This window comes from Tympanuchus pallidicinctus, unplaced genomic scaffold (assembly GCF_026119805.1).
Source record: "Tympanuchus pallidicinctus isolate F22 unplaced genomic scaffold, pur_lepc_1.0 scaffold10, whole genome shotgun sequence".
NCBI lineage: Eukaryota > Metazoa > Chordata > Aves > Galliformes > Phasianidae > Tympanuchus > Tympanuchus pallidicinctus.
The window spans coordinates 12,763,239-12,789,264 of record NW_026294619.1 but is presented as its reverse complement, the minus strand read 5'-3'; the positions used below and the strand labels follow the sequence as shown (position 1 = coordinate 12,789,264).

The 26,026-nt window shown below is 38.9% G+C and overlaps 1 protein-coding gene across 4 annotated transcripts in view; it reads right to left on the bottom strand.

The window, feature by feature from the left end:
- Positions 1–24,443, bottom strand: part of CD247 (CD247 molecule) — a 46,563-nt gene extending 22,120 nt beyond the window's left edge. Inside the window, exon 1 of one of the 4 annotated variants that reach the window (XM_052703473.1) lies at positions 24,033–24,443. In XM_052703473.1, the coding sequence (XP_052559433.1) occupies positions 24,033–24,090 (58 nt within the window). In that variant the 5' untranslated portion in view covers positions 24,091–24,443. The remainder of the gene's footprint in view (positions 1–24,032) is intronic. The other 3 variants (XM_052703482.1, XM_052703453.1, XM_052703463.1) reach the window with 3 other exon arrangements.
- Between the last annotated feature and the right edge of the window lie 1,583 nt (positions 24,444–26,026).

Genomic DNA, 26,026 nt, shown 5'->3' with positions numbered 1-26,026 from the left:
TACTGACAAGTCCATCAATAAGCCAATATCAAAGTGTCAGTGATCACTCACATCACATCAGTCCTTTAAAGCACTGCACTGCCCTAGCCCAAAGCTGCCCTGACACCTGGCAGACGTTCCTACACAGAAAGGACTAAAAAACAAGAAGGTGAATTACACAAACTACATCAAGTGCTGCCTGTCAGCAGCACTGACAGCACTCCATTTACGATGGAGAGGACTAACTTACTAACAGGAGAACAGACAAGAAGATACTTGATCATAACAAGATGTTTTTCAAAACTTATTTGCATGTTATTCACCTACTTTCTTTTGATCATCAGCTGTTAGCACATTTGTTGTGCTAACATACACAGCTAAATATTTGTATCATGAAAACATTTTCCTTTGTAGAAATAAGTTGTTAAATTTCATACCTGATGTGTTCATTTATTCTAAAAAAGAAGCAATTGCTTAGGGCCCAGATTATGTTCTCCTTGAAGCAGCAAACATAGATGCCTTCATTCAGTAGCATAAGCTGCTATAGTTGTTGCCTTCTTGAATGCTCTTTCCAGCCCCCAATAAACCTGATAACTCAGCCAAAAAAAGCAGAATTATTTTGTCCTAATGCACTCTGAAGAAAAAGGCATGCGTGCTCCTAAGCCACTCTAATGATAAAAAAAAAAATAATCAGTCCTTGTGGTGCCTGAGGTTGTTGGCAGAGTTTGCCAACACACTAAGAAGTTCAAGCTACATTTATTACTGTGCTATGAACAAAAATGATTTTTCATAGCTAACACCACCGTTGCCTATGTTTTAAGGAAACAAGATGAGAAAAAAGTGCCAAAATTCAGTTTCAATACTGTCTTAGAGATCACTTTAATTCACTACAATTACATATGAAAATTACAGCAAGTTGAATTTTAAATTTAGTCAGTGCAGTTGGATGGAGAAATTTCAACCACTGAATGGCAAGATAACAATTTGTATTTAAAAACTTATCTGGCTTAGTCAACAACAACCTTCTTCGGGATGCAGACTGGCTTCCTCTGTATGATAAAAACCTGTCTTGCTAGCCCTTAACCAAATCCACTTGCACGAGAGCCCTGTCAGGCTGCAGACCTGGCCTGGTTCATTCAGCACATAGGTCAGAGATGGGGTTTCTGCAGCTTGCTCCTGCATGGCAAGCACCAGCCCAGCTGCATTCTACCGTTTACGATAAAAGGCAGCAGCAGACCCCATGGGAGTCGCTCACATGCGGAAACACTTGAGTTCATAGAAGCCGTGGCCTTCTGACTCTACGTGGGTTTTGCTTCTGCTTGTTTTTAACCTCCGTGGTGCAGCCACGTATGTTCCATTGCCCAGACTGTGCCACGCAGTCACAACCTGATGATGCTCCGACACTTGAAGATGTTTACTGAACACTCTTGTCACTATGGCTTTCTTCCATATCAGCCTTAAAGACAATCTGTTTGCCAGTACGTCCCTTCCCACTGCAGAAAAGCTTTCCAGCCCATCAGCATTTCTGCAAGTTTTGGAGAAAAACCACGGAATGCAGTGAGGTCAAAGACAGACGGTGCAGGTGGCCACTAACAACCATTCTGCAGCACCCTGAGCTACAAACACAGCAAGGAATTGTGCACAGAAGGGCAGAAAAGATCTGTAAAGGCAAGCAGGGGTGGAAATTCAGATAGGAAGAGCTGGGAAAAGCAGAGCTACTGAACTGCCAACACAACACGTAGAAAAAACAACGGATTATGTAAGTAGTTAGCCCGCAATCAAAAGTTTTTAGTAAACACAAACAAAAGCACAATGTACTTGAAAAAATATCACATACTAACAGTTCCGTAACAAACAGAACTGGGTAAATGTTTTGCAAGACTGAGTTCGGTGACACTGATATTGAGGCAGGGATTCTTATCAATCTCAGGCTCTCTGACACAAAGCCAAGCTGCCACCTTCCACCTATCACCTTCCTTTCAAGAGCCACACTTCCCTGCAATTTTAGCACACTTTCAGCACCGAGAAGAAAGAGTGAGAGAAAAGAAATTTTACGCACCATTTTTGACTAAACCTTAGTCCTGCTCCTTCAGATTTTAGCAGCATGCTCAAGAAGTGGGATCTAGAGTTGTGTATTAATGTTACTTGAATGTTTCAGATTTGATGCCAATCATGAATTCCTTTCTGTATGTGCTAAAACACACAGTCAATAAATGTTTATACGCACAATCAAAATCACTAGGGTACAGAAATCAAGGCTGAACATGGCAGAAGGTTTAAGGTGGGGGAAATGTTAAAAATTCAGTCATCTCTTTATGCCTCGGTAGAAGAAAGCACATTCAAGCAAAAAGAATTAGGGCTCCAGAATACCATCTTGTCATCAGGCTGAATTCCTTGTCACTGAACAGAATGCAGCTGAAGATAGTAGACAACACAACACTTGCATTCAATTCAAATAAGGCTTAAAAAGGCATAACTTCACACAGCAGCAATGTACTGCTGTATGTAATCATCATTAGAGTTGTTACAAACTTCTGTTGAACTTCAGATAGCAATTTTCATCTAATTCTTCCTCAACTTCTAACAGAAGGGAAGGAAAATCATGATCTTTTCAGGTTACTGCTGTATTGTTAATTAGAGAGGCTTAATTGGCAGGGACATAAGGTGGCAATGGTCTGGGCTTTCTGAGCAGAGATAAACAGGACTCACTGGAAGAGTTATTACACATGAAACCCAAAACTGCCTTCCTATTGCCCTATCCCAGAGATGCACAAGCACAGTTCATGCTCCATTTTAAGATCAGTAGGGGCAACTTCAGCAGTTAAACTCCCCTGCTCATTCTGGCGTGCTGTTTCAGAACCTGAGTTGCTTTTACGGACTCAGAAACTCTGGTTCCTATTTTCAATTAATTTAACATTAATTGTGTACTAACTTCGTTTGTTTCAAGTTATTAAAAAACATTTATATAAAAAGTACAGCTCCTCATATCTTCTACTGTATAGCACTAGCATCTGAATAATAGATAACATGTCTACACTCAAAGAATCTTAAAGTGGCCTGGGTTGAAAAGGACCACAATGATCATCCAGTTTCTATCCCCCTGCTATGTGCAGGGTCACCAACGACCAGACCAGGCTGCCCAGAGCCACATCCAGCCTGGCCTTGGATGCCCCTATTATTTGTACCAGTCCATGAAATCCAGTCAAATATCTCAGTCTGCTTCTGTGCTGAAGACGTGTTTCAGCCTTGTGTCTTCAGCGATTTTTATTCACATACTCCTTTTTTCTGCTACTGTTATTAGCTAAGACATTAAATGGTAATATCCAGATAAGCTATCAGAAATTCCCACTAACCATCTATTTGGTCTTCAGTTTTCTCCTGCAGCATGTCCTACTGACACTTTCTTGCTAGCCACTTCACCATGTCCTTTACAATACCGGCACTAAACTCCTTCTCTTTTCTATGTAGCAACATGAAAAATGACTCAGATAAGTCTACCGTCCATTCATATGTGAAGATAACTGACAATCTTATCAATTAACCATTTCAGTTACCCTTAGAATAAATCTCAGGTTAAGTCTTTTTGCATTTTATGTTACTTGACCTCTAACTGTCTCTCATGTCTTCACCACTGAATTTACCCAGAAACATTTCAGCCCACTGTGGTAAAAGATCGCAGAGTTGTAATTGATTACTGTTCTTCTGTTTCTGAACTATTAGCAGCAAGTTTGTTATGCTTCTATCTTACAGAGAAGTAATCCCACAGTGGTTCAATCCCAGTTTCTGCTGCCTTGTTAGTGAAGGAGTAGAAAGGATTATTTACAGACAACCAGCGCAAAAGAAACTGAAATATCTGAGATAGAAAGTATTTTAAAAAGGAGAAAAACAAGAAACTGTTGTGGACGGTTTAGATGGACAACGTAGATGTCTATCCAAACCTATGTACTTATCTGCAAGAATGACACTGCTATCACAGCTCAATGCTGTGTGAGATTCAGCCAGAACAATCTTTTATCAGATGGCTCCAGAGATCCCCCCAGGATTCTGTGCTCATCCCCATCCATGTAAGCAAAACTCTAGGAAGGTCATTTCTACCTTTACCTTAGAGGTCACAATCAAAGCAGTGTTTGAATTGCATCTTTTCTCTGAGCCACAGCTTGCCTTCCCAGAATCATTTCTAATCTGAAGAGGATGATACAAAGGTAAGTTACTGGGCCATCAAATCAACGATTCTCTCCTTAATCTTCTGCTTTGCTGCTTATCCTCTGATCCACTAAGTGATGCTTTCCCTTTTGTTCCCACCTGCGCTGTCTCTGCAAGTAGTTTAACCTTTTACAGAATATTTGCCTCATTCCCTCCTCCTCTTCTTTTCATCTTCACCTTCCTCCCCTTCCATATACATCTTACAGAAAAGCTCTCCAATTTTAAATCATCCTATAACAAATTACAATTAAAATGGGGCACCTGTGACCAAGTAATCCCACGTATCGGTAGAAGGCCCAATTCTGCATAATCATGGAGATCCCGCTGCTCTTATTCATCTCAGTAGAAGTTCTAGGTCCAAGCCCCTCACGGTATCAAGCCAAAAGATTGAGCCAAACCAAACCACTTTATAAATAATTTAATATTTGTCTGATGACATTCATTGTATCTTGGAATTTTCCTGCCTGCACTAATGCAAGGTAGCTTCTGCTTCCCTTTTCTTCACAATCAGAAAAGGGAACATCACAGGACTCCATTCTTATCCCTCATTTATTCGGCCTTAGCACGACTTAGGCATTGAGAGATGGCTCTGAACTGAGAATCTAAAAACTGAAATTGAACTCGGACACGGGGCAGTCTCTTTCAAATCATGCAATTATTTTCCCTCATATCAGTCCGTATGATGTATGGATTTATACTTCAAAGACTACTACATAAAGAACAGATTAGTGACTTGGTAGGAAGGGGAAGGATAACAAAGAAAAGAGAAAGAATAATGAAAGGAAAAGGAAGGACTACAGATCCTTTGGAGTTACTCAGTTCTCCTTTGCTTTTTCACTAATAGTCTGCATAAATTGTTTCCCAGTAAAAGAGGGAATGTAATGATTCTTCTTAGTACTTTGCTGTCCACAGTTCCTCTGCGAGTACCATGTGATTGTTTTTCTTGCTGGACACTTGTACAGAAGCAATGTCCCACAGGATAAGTTTGCCCTTTTCCTGGAGGCCCCAATAGGTTTGCATGTTACAGAGAAAGAAGGTCTAAGAGACATGCTGGAAATGTAAAGGTACTGAGTGCTGCTAGCATAGAAATGCCTTACAGCTCATCCGAAGCAAAGAACTCTAAAAACTTCTGCCAAGGCTGCCACAATATAGTAGTCCTGAATTCAACAGTGGAAAAGAATTAGGGAGTTCCTAAAAAAAAATACTCCAGTCTGCTTCCAGTATTCTTACATAAAGAGAGAAACATTGCTAGTAGAGTCCTATCAGAAGTCCCAGGGAAGGATGCACATTAGACGATTAATGTTGCCTTTCTGTACAAGAAGAAGCCCTTCTTTAGCTAGCAATCACTATAGTCTTGCCTCAGAACACAACCTTGGGCTGTATGCAGCATTTTTTTGGAGAGCATCTACAGAATTGGGATACACCTACTTTTAGCTTGCAATATGTTACTGACATAACATATTGAAATGTTCCCTTTTATCGAGTTGAATTTGGCTAAACTCGGAGGAAATAAGGAACCTGCCTATAACAAGTTACACAGTTTTAAAGCCTGAGTCACTAGAATTGCTTAGTATGTCTGAGACATCAAAAGTTATCTATTAGAAATGAATATCTGGTAGTGCTGCCAGCATTTAGGTGATTCAGGTCCGAAAAAAATACTTGCACACAATACCTAGCACTTTGATGCTCTTTGAAAATTCATTCAAAGTCCTAGTGCTTCCTCTGAAATAAATTCTTTATCAGGTCAGTGTCCCATATTTATTCCAAATAACTCCAGTACAGCCATTTTATTTCCAGTAGCTAATTATCTAATTATTCCCTTTTCCCTCAGCTTCTCATGATTCACAGCTGTGCTGTGCGTACAGTTGGGCTGTTAACCTCAAGTCTCCAATTAATACTGTTATTTTATTCCTTTATTTTTTGTTCTGCACTGCATTCTCTGATGTATTAACACAAAATGTCTGATAATATTTATGTTAAAAAGAAAAGAGGGGAAAACAAAACAACATTTCTCCAAAACAGCCTAAAATAACAGATGCTGCTGATGGTTTTTAATCACATATATGAAAAGCTGTCATAGTGAGTCAACCCAAAACCAAATCCAGGTAGCATTCTTTGCAATACATCCAGATGTTAAAGAAACATGACAGACGATGATCTTTCCCTAATATACCCACTCAGTTTTTGACAATGGGTTGTTCAGGAAATTACTAATGTATATTTAATGAGCAAAGTCATATACAAGGGTGAAGGTATTAACACAGCTATTCTTAGCCACAAATGTATTAATACCTGTAAATATTCTTTTCCACTTAGCTGCAGGGTAAGTTGGAAGCAAAGCAATTCCGATTCAAAACCAGGCACCCACTTCCTAGGGCACCAAATGGTATTTCCCTAACAGTACAGGGGCAGGATGAAGAAAAATAAGTTTGTAATTCAGAAACAGTTAACACACTGAGAAGGAACATGACAAAGTTAAAAAATAAGAAGCACTGAGAGGTGTGCTTGTATTATGTGAGACAAACTAAACCAGCTGGGTCTACACTATCTTTTCCTTATTTATTTTTAAACAAAAACTGACACAAGAATTGTTAATAATTTGTTGAATATACACCAATTAAAGCAGCAAAAACGAACAAGAAGTCGTTTCATGTGGGAGAGGGAAACAAGAGAAACACAGAAAATACATGCAATATGTAAAGTTGAAAGTAGGAGGCGGTGAGAACTGCAGTATAATTTATTTTAAACAAACTCTTAATTCTACAAAACACATTATCGCACTAAACTGCACTAAACCCAGTGTTCCTGTCTCTGTTTTTCCTTTCAGCTGAGTACTCAGATCCGAGAATAAAGCTGTCACTTCAGCCACCAGGTGCTTTCATTCCCGCCTCCAACCCACAACAGTTATGACACGAGATTAAGAAAAACAGCTACCCCAGGCTGGTGTGTAATAAACGGTTTAACCCTGGATAAATCAGATGACAAGTGTGGGTGGCTCTGATTGAAATGACAAGGCAGTTTGTCACCCATCGTTCTGCTATAGAGATCAGCAGTAGTAGTTTTCTGCTGAGTTGAGAGGAAAGCAGCCTGAAACTTGCATGTTTTGGAGGTTATGCGCAAAAGACATTGAAAACAAAAGGGGTCAGCCCCAGTGCTGAAATGCCTCCCTTGCCCTAAACAAGTCAGCAGTGGAAGAAACGTAGTTTCTAAGTTGCTCTTGCAAGAAAACACCACTGTCTGTGGAGATGGACCGGAAAAATAACAAGACAAGAAATACACCGAGTTCTCTTGCTTTAAGTTATCTGTATACTATTGTCAGAGACGCTCAGCTTACCTGAAACTCTCAATAGCAACGCCTGCTACCATAAGGGCTGCATTTTGCTCTGTGAGGAGTGTTCATTGCCCAACAGCATGTCTCCATCACTGTCATAAAGCATTAACTAGTCTTGAGTGCCCAGGTGATTTGGATGGTACTGCTTCAGGTACAGGTATATATATATACACACATCAATTTTGCAAGTGTTCACAAAGACTGCATGTGCCTCAGTCTTGCAATGACCTGTATTTGTTTGACCTTAACTTCCATTTGTGCATTAACTTCTAGACTGCACAAGATGGTACACAATCAGAATCTAAATGAACAGCTGACAAAAATCTGTTAAGGGGAACAGGCACAGAAAGAGGCAGCAGCTGTCTGAAGTTCAGAACTGTAATGGTTGGAAGGGACCTCTGGAGATCATAGAGTCCAACCCCCTTCTAAAGCAGTTCCCTTCAATAGGTCGCACAGGAAAGCATCCAGGCAGGTCATTATATCTCCAGAGGAGCTGCCTCTCTGGGCAGCCCACTCCAGGGCTCTGTCACCTTTGTGACAGGTCAGTAACAGCCCAGGATCCAAAACCACTGCAAATGGAGAGGACATGTGACAGCGTCACTAGACTCCCAGCAGCATGAGAGGCATCAAGGTTTATAAGAGAAATTAATATCACAACTTCAGACCCTGTGACATTATTGAACTTATCCACTGCATGAATTTGAAGACTATGGCCTTACTGCGTTTTCATTTTCAACACCCACACAGAGCCTTTGTGAAAGCCCCTCTCATTCTTCCCTCTGACTTAGCCTTCTAATGAGGAAGACGTCAAAACATTTTTAGCCTCTGCACCTGGAGAAAAATTCTGGTGGCTCCTTTGCCTCCCACTCTCACCACTCCTTTCCAGCACCTTGGAAAGCCCCTACTGTTTTTAATCTACATACCTCTGCAGTCAGAGATGCCAACATTTTAAGTTAGTCGAATGTTCATCATCCTGCTTCAATGCCAAGAGCAGGAGCAGACCCTGCTGAAGGTCTGCTACCCAGCACTAATCCAGTGACATCTGGGTAGATGCAGCACACTATCTAGTCTCACTGCAGTGCCCTGGGAACTCATAACCTTACTACAGTTCTGTACACCACATTTTGCACGAAACAAAATGTTCTTCGCTATTAAAATGTTGCTAGAAATGAAAATATAAATCAAGCAAATGTATTGATACACTTTTGTTCCATTAAAGCCCTTAATTTAATACAGCAGTTGCAGTATTGGCATTTCAAAAGAAAAACAAAAGCAAAGCCAAGAGATTTCCCTTCTGGCAGTAACACAACAATCTGTCATTTTCTTCTACAGAGGAGCACATTCACAATAGGTTTTCTGGTGTTTATTTCCATACTGACCTCCTTCTAATATCAACTCTCAACACCCAGCTCTGTCAAGGAAAAGTCAACTTTGTCATTTCTGTTCTACAGACAGTTGCTTAAGAGAAATACTGTGACCTTATTCTTGCAGTTTCCCATACGTCATTAGCATTCTCAGTAATAAGGGTAATATCATAGAAAGATATTATCTTTTAACAACCATTTAACATGTTATAATCAATATCAGATGATTTCCCCTTCCCAATGACCTATCTGAATATGAATGCTAACTGATGAATGCAATTCATTTCTCGTCTCCAGGTTTGTTTACATTTGTCCTTTTGAACTCTTCTGCTTTTACATCTTCTTTTGCTCTTATCTTTTGCATGTACCCCAGACTCAAGCTAACCTAAGAACTTCTAGAAAACAATCTTCAGTGCAATTCCTGTGGCTAACCCATACACTGAAATTCCATATTTAATAGCCTGCCTTTGACTGGGATCAATAGATGTCCAAGAGTAGAAGAATAATCTTTCTATGAAGTAGAATCTTTCTGAGCTACGTGAACATATGAACTGATTTTTTTTTTTTTTTTTTTGTTCTCTTATGACCTTTCAGCATCCTGTTATGAAGCACTGAATGGATTTTAACCATTCTTTGTAGCACTAGTAAGCTTGCGTGAAGATTTCAAAGATATCATTTCAAACAACCACACTGATTTCTTCTCTAATATTATTATGGACAATTGCTATTTTGAATTTGGTAGGTCTTGTCTTGCAAACTAGCTAGCATAGCAAATAACCTCATGGGAATTCTATGTCTTTACACACGTTCTCAATTTCTCTCTCTCAAAGTTTATTTTCTTTAAAATACCGTATTCCCTTTTACATATTTTTATCCTTCCTCTCTTCTCTCTTTTCGATCTCTCTCCAATTTAAATCTGCTGATACAGAAAGAATCAGAGCAGATTAACTTACCCAGTGAGTTCTCAGCACTCCCAAGAGGTAAGGCCATTTAAGGTCGTACTAATTGGACTCTGAAAACCTTCAGTCAATTTTGAAGTTTCATTCTTAATGTAAACCATTGTAAATATTTGCACAAATTTAATTTTAACATTGCTGACAGATTCTGAAGTGATCACACGTGTTTCAGCCACGCTCTACTGTTTTTTTCCACCTGTTATTTCTTGATATCACACACCCTGAGGCACATCCCAGCTTGTGCCCAGTACATCTCACTTCAGCCCAGTTGTACAGGGGGTCCTGGCCTCTGCATGCTGGACGTGGCACTTATTTGCTGACAGATTTTGCTTTGATTGACGGTTTTATTTTTTGTTAATTTAGTGATTATATATATATATATATATATTATCTTACAATTAATCTACTACACACTTCAGCGATGTATTTATCTTTCAGTTCTTTCTATTCTTTAAGTAAAAACTTATATGGAGATACTTCTCTTATCTTAACAGGTATTTCTATTTCTGGGTTTGTTCAAAAATAGCAACAAGAAGCAACTTCCTCTTGCTTTGGTGGAAAACTCATAACCAAGGGTCCTGAAAAATACTTTTGAATAGTTTCTTACTAGTGCTAGTTTACTCTTCCATTCTGTTTGTCTATCCTAAATTTAGATCAGGAAACATAACACTGCTAAGAGCTAAAGTAATTAGTATTTTTATTCCGGGCTTTGCCCAAAATTTTATAAAAAGCAATTACCCATTTGTTATTTGATTTACCACATTACAATACTCACTTCAAGAACACAGTATCTCAGAATAGTAGCATAAGAACCTGATAATGCTCATGAAGTACTGCCAAATTCTAAAAAATTATTAAATTAACACAAGTAGTATGATTAGCAGCAAGCGCCATTGCAGTGAAGGATACAGAGATCTATACTGAGAGGGGAGAATATACTCAGGAAATGATAATTGCTAAATCCTGCTAGGAACACAGTTTATTCTGCAGTGTAGGTGATGTCAAGCCACATTCCCAAATGATGTTACAGCCCAACTGGAATCAAAGGTTATCACGTAATTCAGATTAAGACACAATTCATCGTCCTGCTTACACTGCAAGACCAAAATGTGTTTTAGCTGCAATGTAATTACAGCTGTCAAGAAGCTAATTTTTCAGCATTATTTGACTGATTTTGCACAGGGGCTTCTTTCTGCTCACATTCACAAAAAGTCTGTCTACACTGAGGCTTTCAGGAGATTCCTATTCATATTGCAGCTCTGATACTGGGATGCTAATAATGGCTAAAAGCCTGGTGTATCCATCCTATGCTAATTTCATATGCTAGGTACAGCATTCACGTTGTCAGCTCCCAATACACAACGCTAGGTATGAAGGCAACATCCCACCTGTTAAACAGTACAGTAGCAACGCTTCCATTGCTTTGCATTGGTCACTCCATGACCTCATACAATTCACCCACCCACAGTGGTTGTCTTGGAGGAGAAGAAAAGCAACTGAAGTAGCAATGACGAACACCTCTGGGTAAGCAGTGTGAACAGGACACAGATCTAATATATATATAAATTGTATAGTTCCTTACAGCAAGAGCATACTCTTTCCTCATCACTCAGTACAATATCTTTCCTGATAGAGAAAGGTTTGCGTCCCAATCTCATAGATATAACCATGTATGATAACAGATCTCAGCTGTGTCACTAATGGGGAGGTAAACAATGAGGAAGTTGTTCCTGTGCCTCTTGCTTCTAAAAGACAAAATCCTGGTAATACTACAGCAAGAGAAATGAAGCAGGGCAGAAACAGAGGAGGTCCCAGCAGCGGTACCACGCACTGCCTTTGAAATAGTAAATGCAAGCTAAAAGATAAATATTGTTATTACTAGCATCAGCTGAGAAAGCATTCTTGCCCCTCATCTTGGACTGCGTGCACGTAATACAAAAAAACACAAACACCAACAACATGCTGTATATCATAGAAAAGATGGAATCAAAATATTTTGTAATTTTAATACATACAGATATGAGGCTAAAAAAACACTTGCTTAACATTATCCTATTTATTAAATTTACATTTATATACAGCTTAGGTAATGGAAGTGAAATTAATTTGCATGCTACTATACCAAATAGCACATATGAACTGAATGGGCTTGCAGAGATTTGTTTGCAATGCACCCATACAAACCCATTCGCACATTTTTGTATTGCTTTCTGCATAAACACTTGTGCATAGTCAACTTGTGCAGTGTCTGTAGTTTTATCTGGCCATTCACTTATAATGTGCTTAATTAAACATAGTGTATTCTTGTGCACCTCTTGAATACACAAGCAGAAGACCTTCTTGGCTAACTATCTTTTGCTCCTACATACAGTCATGTGATAAAATTCCACAAAATCAGCAAGCTTCTCCTGAATATCAGATTCTACTACCCTTGCCTAAGAACAATCTATGCCAAAGCTCTTCATATGGTGCCAATACCTACTTCTATTCCTCTAATGTAGTTCAGCAACTAGTTTATATCTATTTGTTCTAACATACACTCATTTTTATTCCATCCTCTTTCCTCCTGGTGTATTTTAGACAGCAGTCATCAACTCTCTCAAATCTCCTACACAAATATACAAGTGAGTGTTCTTTTACATACCACATACAGATGTTGAAGAGGTGATGTTTTGATGAGCTATATGTAAATTCCATTCAAAGTGCCACTTGCCTTTAGGGCCCTATTTCAAAATATTTCATGCTTCCCCTCCTTTCCCTTCCTCAGCTCAAGGCTCCAAGATTGAAAGGCTCAATAGAATGACAGCTCTGGAAAAAAATAAAAATAAAATCCCAAGCAGCTTTCAGGCAAGCTCACACCCCTCTGGCTCTCACATACTACCACACAGATAATAGATAAGTGCCATGCACTGAGCATTTTCCAAGCCACATTATAGATATTACCCTGTATAAGCCAGAACATCCTGAACAAAAGCTTTGCTGAAGTATAGCTCCCCTTAGGCAACTTGGCTTCTCAGAAGCCAAAGACCAGGGAGTTCAAGACCGAGGTGCTCTATTCTGTGCCCGAGGCAAAAGAGGCTACATACATTGAGCAAATAAACTGCAGTCAATCCCCAAAGGAAGTCCTCGCTTTGATGCTTGGTTAATAGTTAATGCGTAGGGCAAGTCCTCCGTAGCCAGAAGCTACCAATGAGGAAAGAAGCAGGCAGCTCTAGGAAGATAGACAGCTGAGAGCTGAGCTTCAACATCCACTGACATAGCAAGGATTATTTCCACTAAAAATAATGTATGTTTTAATTAGTCTAAATGAGATATGTAGGCATTACAATCATCATGTCCTAGCATCGGTGTTCTCATGGGAGTAAAAGATGGCTGCAATAATTGTTCACATAAATTTGTGAACCCAGTGCCGTGGTCTCTAAACAGCAATGCTCAGACTGTAGCCAGGTCAAATGCCACCACACTAAGAGTTGCACCGACATTAAGAGCACCAGTGTGTAGGTTTTGCTTTACCTAAGCAGTAGCATTAATTCATGCAGGGGAGGACAAACCTGTAAAATATTGAGGATGTCAGGAATGTCAGAATTTTCTTCCCAATTTAAAGTTTACGTTATATTCATATTAATTTTGTCTAGTGTCTTAATAGCAATTTTCCTAATCTGATAAAAAAGAAAGAGCACCAGAAGATGCTTTTAAAATATTCAGACATGGAGTTAAACAGGAAAACACTGAAAATAAAAAGCTTCAAAACAAAGCACCGCTGTAGGAGTCATAGAATCACAAAATATCCAGAGCTGGAAGAAATCCAACAAGGATCATCAAACCCAACTTCAGGTTCCACACAGGATCACCCAAAATTCAAACCAAACTTCTGTGAGGAATAAAATACCTAACTGCAGACTTAATAAAACCACTTTAAAGAATCACTTACGCAGGCAAATTGACAATTAAAATCTGCTTACATGGCTACTTAGAGGTGCCTTTTTTCTTTTTCTTGGGTGCAAGATACTTTCTAAATGTAAAAGAAGCTGAAAACTACTACGTTTTTATTATAATATGACCCCAACATTTAAAAAGAGGCAAAGATCCCACTGCATTTAAAGGTACAGAATGAGAAATGTGTCCTTTCCAAAATGTCTGTGCGTACTGCAGTTGTTATGGAAGCAGCAGCGGCTCACGGAAACATAGCTAAATTGGTTTTATATCAACTGACTGCGGTGTATTTCCTTCAGCATAAATCATTGTGTGAGCTGCAAAAATCGGACTGAACAGTTTGCTAAAAGCTTACCCAGTTAGTGTGAAGTAAAGCTCCTGCCAATAACACTTGAGAGTTGCCTAAACAGGAACACTAATTGGAAATCAGTTATGTTTAAATAAGTAGCATTTTCTAAAACATTAACGTGGCCCTTTTAGAAGCGGGAAGTTTGACAGAAATTAAATATTTTGACCACTTTACAGCTACAGCATATTTAGACATGAAGCTACTCATCCAAATCTTTTTAGATGCTTTAAGTCCTCCTTTATTGCTCCAGATAGCTTGTGCACATGCTGGGCTTTCTCAGATTGCTTCTTCCAGTTCCATGTTGTCAGCACCCACAGGTTCTTACCTACCCTACAAATTCAGCAGCTTAGGACCTTCTAAATCTTACAGTCCTACATGGTTTCAGAATTGGAGGATCATCAACGTACAAGCAGATGTTATTCATACTCGTATTTAAGTTATTTATATATATCTGGATAAGAGAACACAGAGAACATGCTCTATGCTGCATTTTGAAGACAAAGTCACACACAGGAGCCTGCTCAGGGTTATGCTGTAGCTGAAATACAGTCACTACTGGAGAGAGCACAATTCATGTAAGGATGGGTGGGGAAACTCTCAGGTACACGCTGCCCTGTGTAATGCTGACCCTCAGTAGAAGGCTTCTTAAGACCAGCAAGGGCATTGCTAACTCTTCTCCAGAGCAAAAATGCACGTATTCCATTGACTGCAAAGGATTAAACTGACTCCATAAAATACTATTACTGAAACCCAAACCATTTTTTAAAAATACATACATGTAACTAGATAACAGCAGATCATCAGAAACATTTCACATGACAAATTCTGTGATGACACAAGGGCTGGGGAATGTTTCTGGTCTCCCTTCAGAATTTCTCATCAATACCACTGAGTATCTCTTGACTAGCTTAGCACATGGGAGTCCCAGTCAAACTCCTGCTCTGAGTCAGGCAGACCAAGGACCTGAAACTGGGTTTCCCTCTTCCCAAACACAAAAGACTAATTGCTCTTAGGCTGCTTGGCATCTCAGGAAAAAAAACAAAAAAACAAACTTTGGAAGGCTTTGGTTTATTCCATTGGAAAACAAGGAACAAAAATCTTGAGACGTTCAGCAGAATCAAAAAATTGCTTCTCCTGAAGTTTAATTTTAAACCTGATATTTGATTTACTAAAACCATCATGTCTAACAAACAGACATTTGGCCCAAGATATAAAAAGAAGAGCAAGAGAGAAAGGAGGCAAACCTGTTAGCTACTTCTTTGCAGCTGAGAAAGATAAAATCAGATAAAAACATCTTGGAAAAGATGTTACAATGAGATAGGGTTGAAGCTTCATAGCTACTGCTTCAAGAGAGTTATAAAAAAAAAAAAGAAGCCTGAAAATCTGCTGCTTTTCAGTCAGAAGAGACATACCTAACAGCAGCAACAAATGCTTTATAGCACTGCTGGGTTTTGAGGCAAGTAGTAAAGTAACATCTGACTTATTAGAAGAAAAAAGCTTAATTTTGCTGTGTGGAAAGACAGGACGATGATAATTCCAGCTCTGCCCAGTTCACACTGGTACCAGAAGCATCTGAAACTTAACAGAATTCAAAAAGGTGTAAATTAAATCTGTTTCTTCTGGAGAGAGAAATAATGTAGTGGGAATCTCCATTTTTTAAATCATTTGGATCATGGAGATACAATCAAAGATGTGATCAAAAATGCGTCCTCAGAAAAAAGATCAAGTAATGTATCAAATACGCATGACTTTTCTTGTCATATTTTGGGCAAAATTCTTAAAAAAAACCCAAAAAACAAAAAACAAGAAACCCACACAGCAGCACAAAAATAAACAAATAAGCCCAAAACACCAAACCACTCAGAAAGATCTGCAGTTATTTTCAGAGTTTTGGGGATGGATTACATTGTGAAGTTACAAGCAGCCTTCATTAGACATCTAGGTCACATCTAAGGAAGCACTGCTAATTGTCTGAAGCAGCCGCCTTAAATGACACCTTTGAGATCTCTCACCAAATTTATGTATAAAGAAAATGGACAATGTTCTGCTGGTTTTAATAAAATTATTCATCATTTGCTGTGGGAAAAAAGAAAACCACATTCTCAGCAAGCAAGCTGTAATCGAGCCTAATGCAGAAAGTGGAAGCCATCTGTCATAACGTGCATTGAAAAAGCAATCTACAAAGCTAAATTCCAGAGGGCTTTTACATAAAAGATTTTTAGATTAGATTTTCATTTTTAAAAAAGAAACTGAAATGACATCTGATCTCCATCTAGAAATCCAGATTGGTTAACCTTGCTTACCTCTTCTGGTCTATTAGGTGTGGTTACTCTCGAAATACACAAATGCTCAGTCTTATACATAGAAGATCTGGAGTTTCAAGAAGTTAAAAATCAAGCCACTTGAAATCGAATATTACTCCTCTTCCTTCTCAAGAAAAGGAAATTAAGAGATTTTTTTTTTTAATTGAGGTTTAATTTTATTTACTTTCACCAAAACTCTTCAAGCTAACTATCTGCAAAATTTCATTGGTATATCCTATTCGTCAGAGTAGTCCCCAGCAAACATACATATAGAGAGGCTGAACTTCCAGGGAGAGATCAAAAGAAAAAGAATACCATTAGTAATGAAGAGTATGTCACAGGCAATAGGAGAAGAAACTGCTGGTAATAAACATGAAGTCAAACCTACTGCTAACGTAAGCATCCAAAGTCAGTCAGCTATCACATGGATTATTTTGGCTGTGCTGCATTTGTAACCCTTCATATCATATGTCAAAGTAATATTAACAGCAAGAATATTAACACTTCCTGAGAAATGTGAAGTAAAAACACAACAGAAAAATGTATACTTACTTAACTTTCTAGAGCATCATTCCCACATATCTCTCCTGAAAATCCTTTTGACAAATTCCCTGAACAAGTTCCAGCCTGTAATGATTAAGCCTTCAAGAATGAGTTTACCTGTACAACTTATTCCTGGTCAGGTACAATACCTGAGGGAATAAACCATAAAATAATATAAAATAGCAACTCAATATTGAAAATTAGTAGCAAGTTGTTAGGAAGAAATCTGTAGAACTGAAATAACACCCTTTAAAAACTTATAAGAAGCAATCTGTTAGAAGACCTTTCATGAACATATGAACTAAGAGTAATTCACAGAATTGTTTGCTTCCTTCTCAGAAACCAACTGCCCTTAGTGAAGGTAGACTTTTTTTTAAACAAGGTATCAAATACTAAATATTACTCCCTCTGTATCTTATTTACCTTCCTTCACAATATGGTTGCTAGTGAAACTTGCAGAGTTTCATTCCACGTTTCCTCATAACTGCACCTGTGTGCTTGCACAAACCACTGCCAAAATTGCCTTGCTCATGTAAGAGTGCAAAACAATGATACTGTGAGTTCTGTAAATTCTCACAATGGAGAGAAACTCAGAAGAAAGGAGCTATTATTCCAGAGAGCCCTGTTAAGACTTCTTTACTGCAGTCAGTTTTACATGGTTAGACGGGAAACAACGTAAATTGCAATAATTAATACAAAGTAGAGACAGAAAAGAGTTTTCCCACCAAAGACTGGATGTCGGTTTTCTGACTGAAGCTTGCCAATATATGACGGACAAAAGAAAATAATAATAATATTGTAAGGATCTAATGTATAACTGGGTGTCATTCAAAAACTTCCATTGTAAAGGTTTTGTATTGACTATGAGCTATAAAGTCTCATCCCAGGCGCTCAGTTTAATTATACTTTTAAAAATCATCACTCAAACCATCCAGCTATTTCTGAATGACAAAACAACGCTGGATAGCCAGGAATGTGCAGTACCTAACTATAGGAGGTTGATCACTTTCAATAAGCTAATGCGTGCCAAGAATATTTAGAAGGAGTATTGTCACATTATACAAAACTCGTGCTTCAAATTGACCTGAGAAAGTAATGAATTATCATATGTTAATTTATAGTTTGCGCCGATTTTCTGTATTAGATAATTCTAAATAAATACCTTTAACTGAAGAACCTTACCAGTTTGGGCTCTGCCCCCATACATCAGTGTCTGCAAAAAGGCATCTTGATTCGCTTGCAAGATCAGTGTAACAATAAGGGCATGCTCTCATCCAGCTAATTACCTACTGGACATTTTTCTCTTTTCCCTCCTCTAAGCCTCAGTTTACTTTGTGACAAGATGTACAACATGAGGAATTCGAATGAATTTATAAGGCAAACTTATGCAGTCAGTATTTGGGAAGCATTTCTATAAATATTTGACATTGTTTATTTAAGGTTTGGCTGTCATACAGATGACAGCAACGCTTTAAGTGAAATGAATACAAAACACTCACGCTCCTAGCTGGAATAAATTGGATATAAAACCTGGATAAACTATCAGCAAAAGGTTTTTCTCATCAGGTAGCTCTTTCCTTTATTGAGCAGCTTACTTAAAGTTAAATAACATACCACAAAAATTAGTACTGTGATATTTATTAATTTCCTGGATATCACATCTTACTCTATTAGGAAAGTGTTTCAGTTCATTACTTGCTATTTTTTAAATTATTAGTTTTTAACACGCGTAATAAAGTATGTGGCTTTTTTTTTTTTTTTGAGATTGAAATTTCAGGGCACCTAGGAAAGCTTCTTTTTAAGTGTTCTTTGGTTCTACATGTTCTGTATGCTATTTGACCAAGAAGCTATTTTCAGTTCTCATTAACCACAAGCAATGCCAAAAAAAAAAAAGTTACCAGCTATCTAGCTGTTAAGCCCTTTTTCTCTTTCTGGTGCCGTGCAGGTTTGAAAATGCGAATTAAAACAAGCAGAAAAATAAGAAAGCATCTTAGCAGTGAAAATTAATGTTTTCACCGAAGACAACTGCTTGAATTGTAAGTAAATCAAATAGGATTTCTTATAAAGCCACACGTGTTGATGACAGAGCCACAACTTCAACTTACTGCATGCTATGATTTGTTGACAATTTTCCAACCCTTTTTCCTCATCAACTTCTACCTAGTTGTAATTTAGCATCACCTCCACATTACCTGAGCTTTTGTAGAGTTAAGCATTAACTTCATGGCTTCTCCATCAATCAGAAATACAACGAATTTTCAAAAAGTGTTTTGATTCCAAAAGAATCAGGACGTAGGTGAGCATCAGTCAGGACAGGGAGATGGAAGTTTTCACTGTGATTACATTATTGGAAAGAAATGGGGCAAACAATCCTAACATTTCATTGGGCTCAGCAACCCATTCACTAAAAGCGCTATGTTTAACATACTCTCATATACAATAAGCATGTGGAGACAGAAAACTCCCATCTTTCTCAGTTCTTCTATTCTGTATATCGTTGTTTGTCCTGCCCAACAGCCACCAGTTCCAATAAGAAATAAAGCAAGATGGGAAGATTTGAAATAAACATAATGAAGTACTTGGAACAAAATACATATAGAGCTTCTGAAGGTTGACGTTTTATTCCTAGGAAACTTGTAGGGATTCAAACATTTCCAGGCTATATGGTTCAAATATTAGAATGACTTCTAATCCACAAACAGAACTTGTATAGACACCAGCGCTTGCAACTTCAATGCTTAGGAGCTAAATGTTTTCACTCCTATTTTTAATATCCAAGTTGTCAAGAGTGAAAGAACCATATCTCTGTAAGTTTAACCTTTAAAAAGATGGACATATCCACTGCATGTGGCTACATATATGCATTTTTACTGTCTCTCGATTTGTGTACTTGAACCGATAGACTGAATTACGGCAAACTGAGCTCATCTGCACATATATTTGACCTAAGTTACTATGAAGCTACTGATCAGTTGCACAGGATAAGGTGGAGTTAAATCCTTCCATTGCTCTCCTGTAGAAAACTGATCCGGACTATGATATTTTAAAAGCTGAAAATACCCTTTATTTTTTGAAGAAGCAGAACTTATTGACATCATACACCAGTTCAAATCAGAAAAAATAAAATAAAATAAAATACAACACAACAAAATCTCTTTAAATCTTCTTTAAAGTCTTTGGAACAGCCAAAACTGTTTTCTTAATGCTAAAGAGGAACAGCAACAAAACTTTATTTTAGATGTTAACTGAATTCACATCAGCAGAACACTGAAAATGAACAATAAACATACAGCTACACATACATACAAAATAAATACTTCTAGTGGGATCAATATTTTATAAGTATCTTTAAGAAGCTGTATCTTCATTCATGCCACCATAAAAAGATGCTCAATTTTATAGACTGAACAGCCAATACACTGTATAATCCTACATACAGTCGTTGAAATATATGATAAACTGGAGGGGAGGAAAGATTTGGCATCCATCTGCAATTTTTCCAATAATTCTTTTTTTCTTTCTTTTTTTCTTTCACTTGTAAAAGGAGTTTGGTTACAGCTTGAAGATAGGAAAACTATTTATGAGCTTAAGCATGGCGCTAGTCACAATTCAAGTTGGCACAAGTAACAGAAAATTATTGCCAAAACTGTCCCTCATATGGACATTCCTTCATAAATCAAGCTCTTGTCCCCTATAAACTGCCAGAGAACCTCCTATGTTTCCCCCGACTCTAGCTTTTAATCCACGCTGTCTTATTTGATATTTGCATATTCATACTCCGACAGAACAAATATATGGAATACAATTTCAGAAAATTCTCTCTAGTGTACGTGAAAAACAACAAAAGGAACGCGATAATTAACTTGCTACTTCACTCATTAGGAAATTTGCTTGGAAAAGTTCCGATGGAAATCTCTTATTCTCTAACAAGCATTGGAGAATTGACTATAGCACTGCAAGAGCTCGACAAACAGCCCTTTACAAAGAAAAGCTACATTTGCCTACATTTTGTTCCATTTGCTAGTGTGCCAGTTCATAGGGTTTTTTTACATGAATTATTAATGAGTCGCTGTGAATAGAGAAGAGAAATGGGAAATAAAACAAGTAAAAATAAGCCTTTTGAATTTTTTTTTTTCCATCCCCTCAAGGTCTAACAAAAATTCAGCTAGGAGACCTTAACAGACCAGGGACAAGGACATGTGGGTAGCAGCCAGAATTTGTTGGCTTTATTTGCTTGGGTATTCCGAGGGTCTTGTAAACAACTTAGAGTTTACAAGTCTTGTAGTTTGCAGATCTGCTAAGTCATCTCACGAAAAGGAAGGTGTAAAATGAACCCTACCACCCGCAATCTGTCTGTTTAATCATCCTGCCCATTAACTGATTAGAAAAAGTTCCCGATAGCATGGCCCCCATTGGGCAGAGGCCAATTATGCAGAGCAGAAAAATATTGTGAAAATAAGCTGTGCAAGTAATCTCTGTCAATGGCTGACGTATTTTAGTTTCTGCAGAGCCAGCAAAAAATGTGCACTGACCAATTTTGTTGAACACATAATTCTCACAACAGCGATTTTGTGAAAAACAGGGAAAGTCTGAACTTGCAGACTGCTTGCACACATATTTGTATACGTATATATGTATTTATGTACATAAGGGGATGCTGTGTATTTATAAAAATCAAAATGCCATCTCATCAGCACTGACCTACTGTCATTTAGAACGTCATGCTTCCGACTAAAAGCTCTGTAAACTACACAAAGATTTCTACCATTCTGATTGTCGTATTTGTGTAGTCTTTTAATGTTCTTCTTATGTATCAAAGAACAAGACAATCAATCAAATTATCTGCCAAAATTAATATCTAGATACTTTTGAATAGAGAGGTTGTAGAAAGATCGCAACTAAACTTTGAGAGCTACTCTTTTGCACCCTGGATGGGGACCGCACAGAAAAATAAGCATGTACACAATAAAACTTGTCCGTACTTGCTCAAAGTCAAGGATTCTGAAATGTGTGGTGAACGTTAGTAACTCAACAAATCAGATTCAGAAGTTGTGTTCCATCTACAGAGTTATTTATTTGAAAACAAAATGTTTCTCTTGCCTGACATACATACTTCAGTATTCAAAAGATCAAAGCAAAGTCGTCACAAGTCTATCAGTCCCAGTCTTGGTAGTGCCTTCAGTTTGATTGCTTGGAGAGCAAGAACAAAATGCATTACAGTGAAGTGGAAATGAATTCACTGCAAAGTGGTATGCAGTTTACCAAACTTCCATCCACTCTTAGCTTGTTCATGAAAACTTTCTGGAATTTTACTTCATGTTAAAAAGGCTTGAAAAACACTCCAGGCAGCAGCAGATCTCTGCATTTGTTCTGGTGGAGCTGAAAAACCTCATCTGTTCAGTCTCATCTTTGAGCTAAGTTCCTGATTATCTTACATGCTTGCCTCTGTGTATTTTGCATCAATAACACAGCAACAATTCCACAAATTTTGCGTTACTTTTCTTTTAAATACTACAACTCTTCAAACTACTGTGGTTACCCAGTGAAAAACACTTCCCCTCAAACTCATAGGCAACCACCTCAAAATAATGGCAGCTGTAGCTTGTTCAAAATTCAATCTCATCTATTCTTTGTAAGTGTGAATACTCCAAAAGCTTTTCACAAGAGACACTTATAGGGCTGGATTCAGCCATCTGCAAAGTACTACATATTTTCTCTGTAAGTTTTCTAACAAAAAAAAAATTACAGATAGGAAACCAGAGTTCCGATATGTTGGATGGAATAGAAGAAAAAAAATGCAAAAAAGTATTTCTAGCTTAAAATGTGTCTGAAGTGATCCCCATAACTCCATAAACCTATAAAATAAAATAGTCTTTTTTTGAGAAATCTTAAAGTTGCATACATTTCAAAAGCGCTTCTCAAAGATGAAGGAAAAGGAGTTTCTACTGTCTGTTTACATCTCACACCCACATCTGTGCATACAAAACAATATATAAAAGGCACTGAAGTATCACAAAGGGACATAGCTTGTTAAATGTAGACAAACAGAAGGCATACTCACCGCAGAGAATGTTATTCTACTTAAAGCCCTCCTGAAACGATCTCCACAAACTACCAGAACTGATGCCACATATGGTTGCGAGATGCTTCTCTGATCTCCAGAAAACGTTTTACTAAAATTTCACTGCAGTCTCCAAAGCACTTTAGAGCAGCAACTGTGTGTTTGTTAAGCACACTTAGTGCTTACTCTTCCAGAGGAATTTAATACAAGCACAAATGTGGCCTACCCGTATCTCGCTGTTGCTGACTCCCCCAGACACAGGCCTATGTCCTTCCCTGGATCTACATTCACTTTTCTTGCTCTTTTGAACTCCTAAGCTACAGAGATGTGCGAATGTACATGTCTCCTAAAATGAGTGTGACTTCTGAAGATTTGGGCACACCAAAACAGCCTCACTTTCTGTCCAAGCAGGGCCAACATGTACGTCATCACAAATCAATATATAAAAGCATTTTCATTTTACTGTGTCCAGAGAACACAATCACTGGGGTAAAGACACAAAGGGAAGGATTCTATCCCTTGTATCTTGACGTATGTTCCTGTATACTCAGCCCGCTGGCTCTGCCACACACTACCTCCAACCACCAACGTCCTGTTGTGAGCAACGTGGCTCTAACTTAATCTGAATTCACTGAGATAATCTCTTGTGCTGATTACTGAAAGTAACTACATTTTCATTTTAGTATCAAATATCTCCCTTTAAATCCCAGGGAATGCTGCCCAGGTGAGGGCTAAGATTTTGTTTATGGCTCAAAGCACTGGCCTCACTGCCAGCGGTGACCTTCCTCCCCACCCACCAGAGGACATCTTTGCAACAAGGGCTGTCAGACTGGACCAGTCCTACGGCCCCAGCCCATCACTAACTGCAACTAGAGGCATGGACTTGGTTGAGATTCAACATACCCCCCTGCAAACACAGGGCTGGGGAATTTACCACACAGCATCATGCTCTTCCCTCACCTTAAAAAAAGTTTTAAAAGAGTGCCTCATCAAATAAAATCCTGCCTTACCTGTAAGTGGGAGCTGCGCCTGCAAGGTGACAAAGACAGCAATCCTCTTCCACTTCATCTTGCTCCAGCAGGCCGTGCTGGGGTGCGTAGTACAGAATGATGGGGAAGGAAGGCACCTCCACGGGCTGGTATCTTCTGCTTGCCTCCGCAGGAAGCACTGCTTCTATAAGGCCTTTCAGAGTCCACCTGCTGGCAGCCACCCCAAAACGCATGCATCTTCCTCTCCCTCGCAGCTTCTGAGGTCTGGGTTTTACATTCTTGGTATTGATGCCTCAGCTTGGCGTTTTCTTTTGTATTCTTCTTTTCACAAGACTTTTTAAAAACTCTGATGGTTGCTAGGGCCGTTCTGCAATTCAGCAGCTCTCAGAGGGTTCTAGAAAGTGTGCACAAATTCAGTCCAGCTTCAAAAGCAACACAACTGTGCCCAGTGTGCATTATAAGCAGCAGCCACTGTCAGTGAGGTAGCTGAATTACACTTGTAAAGGCACCAACCTCATTTTAAAGCTCTGATTAAAATACAGGCTTCACATTAGGCACTGAAAATTGTTGCACTCTCAGGGCTAGACAACAGCCTGCAACACAGTAGAACTGGATTCCATATGCCTTTACAGTGTCCACAAGACATGAAGCACTGGCACAGCTGGCATTGCCTGCCTCATTCAGCTGTATGTAACTGAACAGAGGAATCTTTTGATGTGAAGATACCACATCTTTGTATTGTGATAAAAACTGTGTGTGCAGTACTCTGGAGCCATTTTGTCCTCAGAGGCAGAGCAGCCTGCAGAGTGGAGCACCGGGCTGTCTCTGTGAGAGAGCACAGCATGCATCTCCTCTGCGAGGTCTGACACAGGAAACTGGGCACCACACCTACAGACTAAGCAGGGCATGGGATTCAGCCTTCTGCTGCTCAAAGCTGTTCTCTAGTGAGATACTGCAATGGATCACCACAGATCACAGAATCACACAGAATGGCCCAGGTTGGAAAGGACCTCGAGGATCACGAATCTCCAACCCTCCTGCCACATGCAGGGCCACCAACCTCCCCATTTATTACTAGACCAGGCTGCCCAGGGTCCCATCCAACCTGGCCTTGAACACCTCCAGGGACGGGGCATCCACAACCTCTGTAGGCAGCCTGTTCCAGCGCCTCACCACTCTCACAGTAAAGAACTTTGATTGTGCATGGTTAGAAACAATCTGGATGCATCCTTGAATTTACAGGAATTTTCAGCCCCATACTGTAGGCATTGATACAGCACCCAGAGCAACACAAAACAGAGCAGCTCTGCACAGCTACAGTGCTTGTGAATCTTCATTTCATGCAAGTCCACATTCTCCATCCAGTGCAATTGCTGTGGCATCCTCCACATTTTCCTAAACCTCTTTTGCTCTCTGAGCCATTTCATACCTTCAGCCCTCCCTCTGTGGGGCCAGGTGGCCAAGCACGCTGCTGTGGGTTATGTGGCTCATTTGAAGCACATGTGCACGTGCTGACTGACTTACCCAGCAGTCCCATGTGAAAGTGAAAATGCCCTCGTTTCTTAGCCCTGCTCTGAAGGTACTAATAAGATCTTTGTGGGTGCCTGCACAAAACTACAGGTCGGAGCAGGTTGTGTTTGAGTCTCCTTTGTTTTCCTGGATAGATGTTAACCCCTCAGGTCACAAGTTGTTGAGGAGAGGTGGTGGTGAGAGGCAGACTGAGTCAGGAGAGTCATAATGCTTGTTTCTTTACAGAACTAAGCTTGTGATCACATCTAACAGTATTAAAGCAACGTTCAGTAGGCAGGGGTGGAAGCCACACAGGTAACAGAAAAAGCACACTTAAACATTAACCTGGCAAATATCACTCTAGAGAATGTACTGTGCTATGAGCTGACAAGACACAAGAAAATGATTTAACAATATTATTTTGTTATGCTTTTACTTGAGGACCTCAATGTACTTCTGAAATTAGTGTTACAAAGCTGAAGGAGTTAAGCTTTTACAGATGAAGA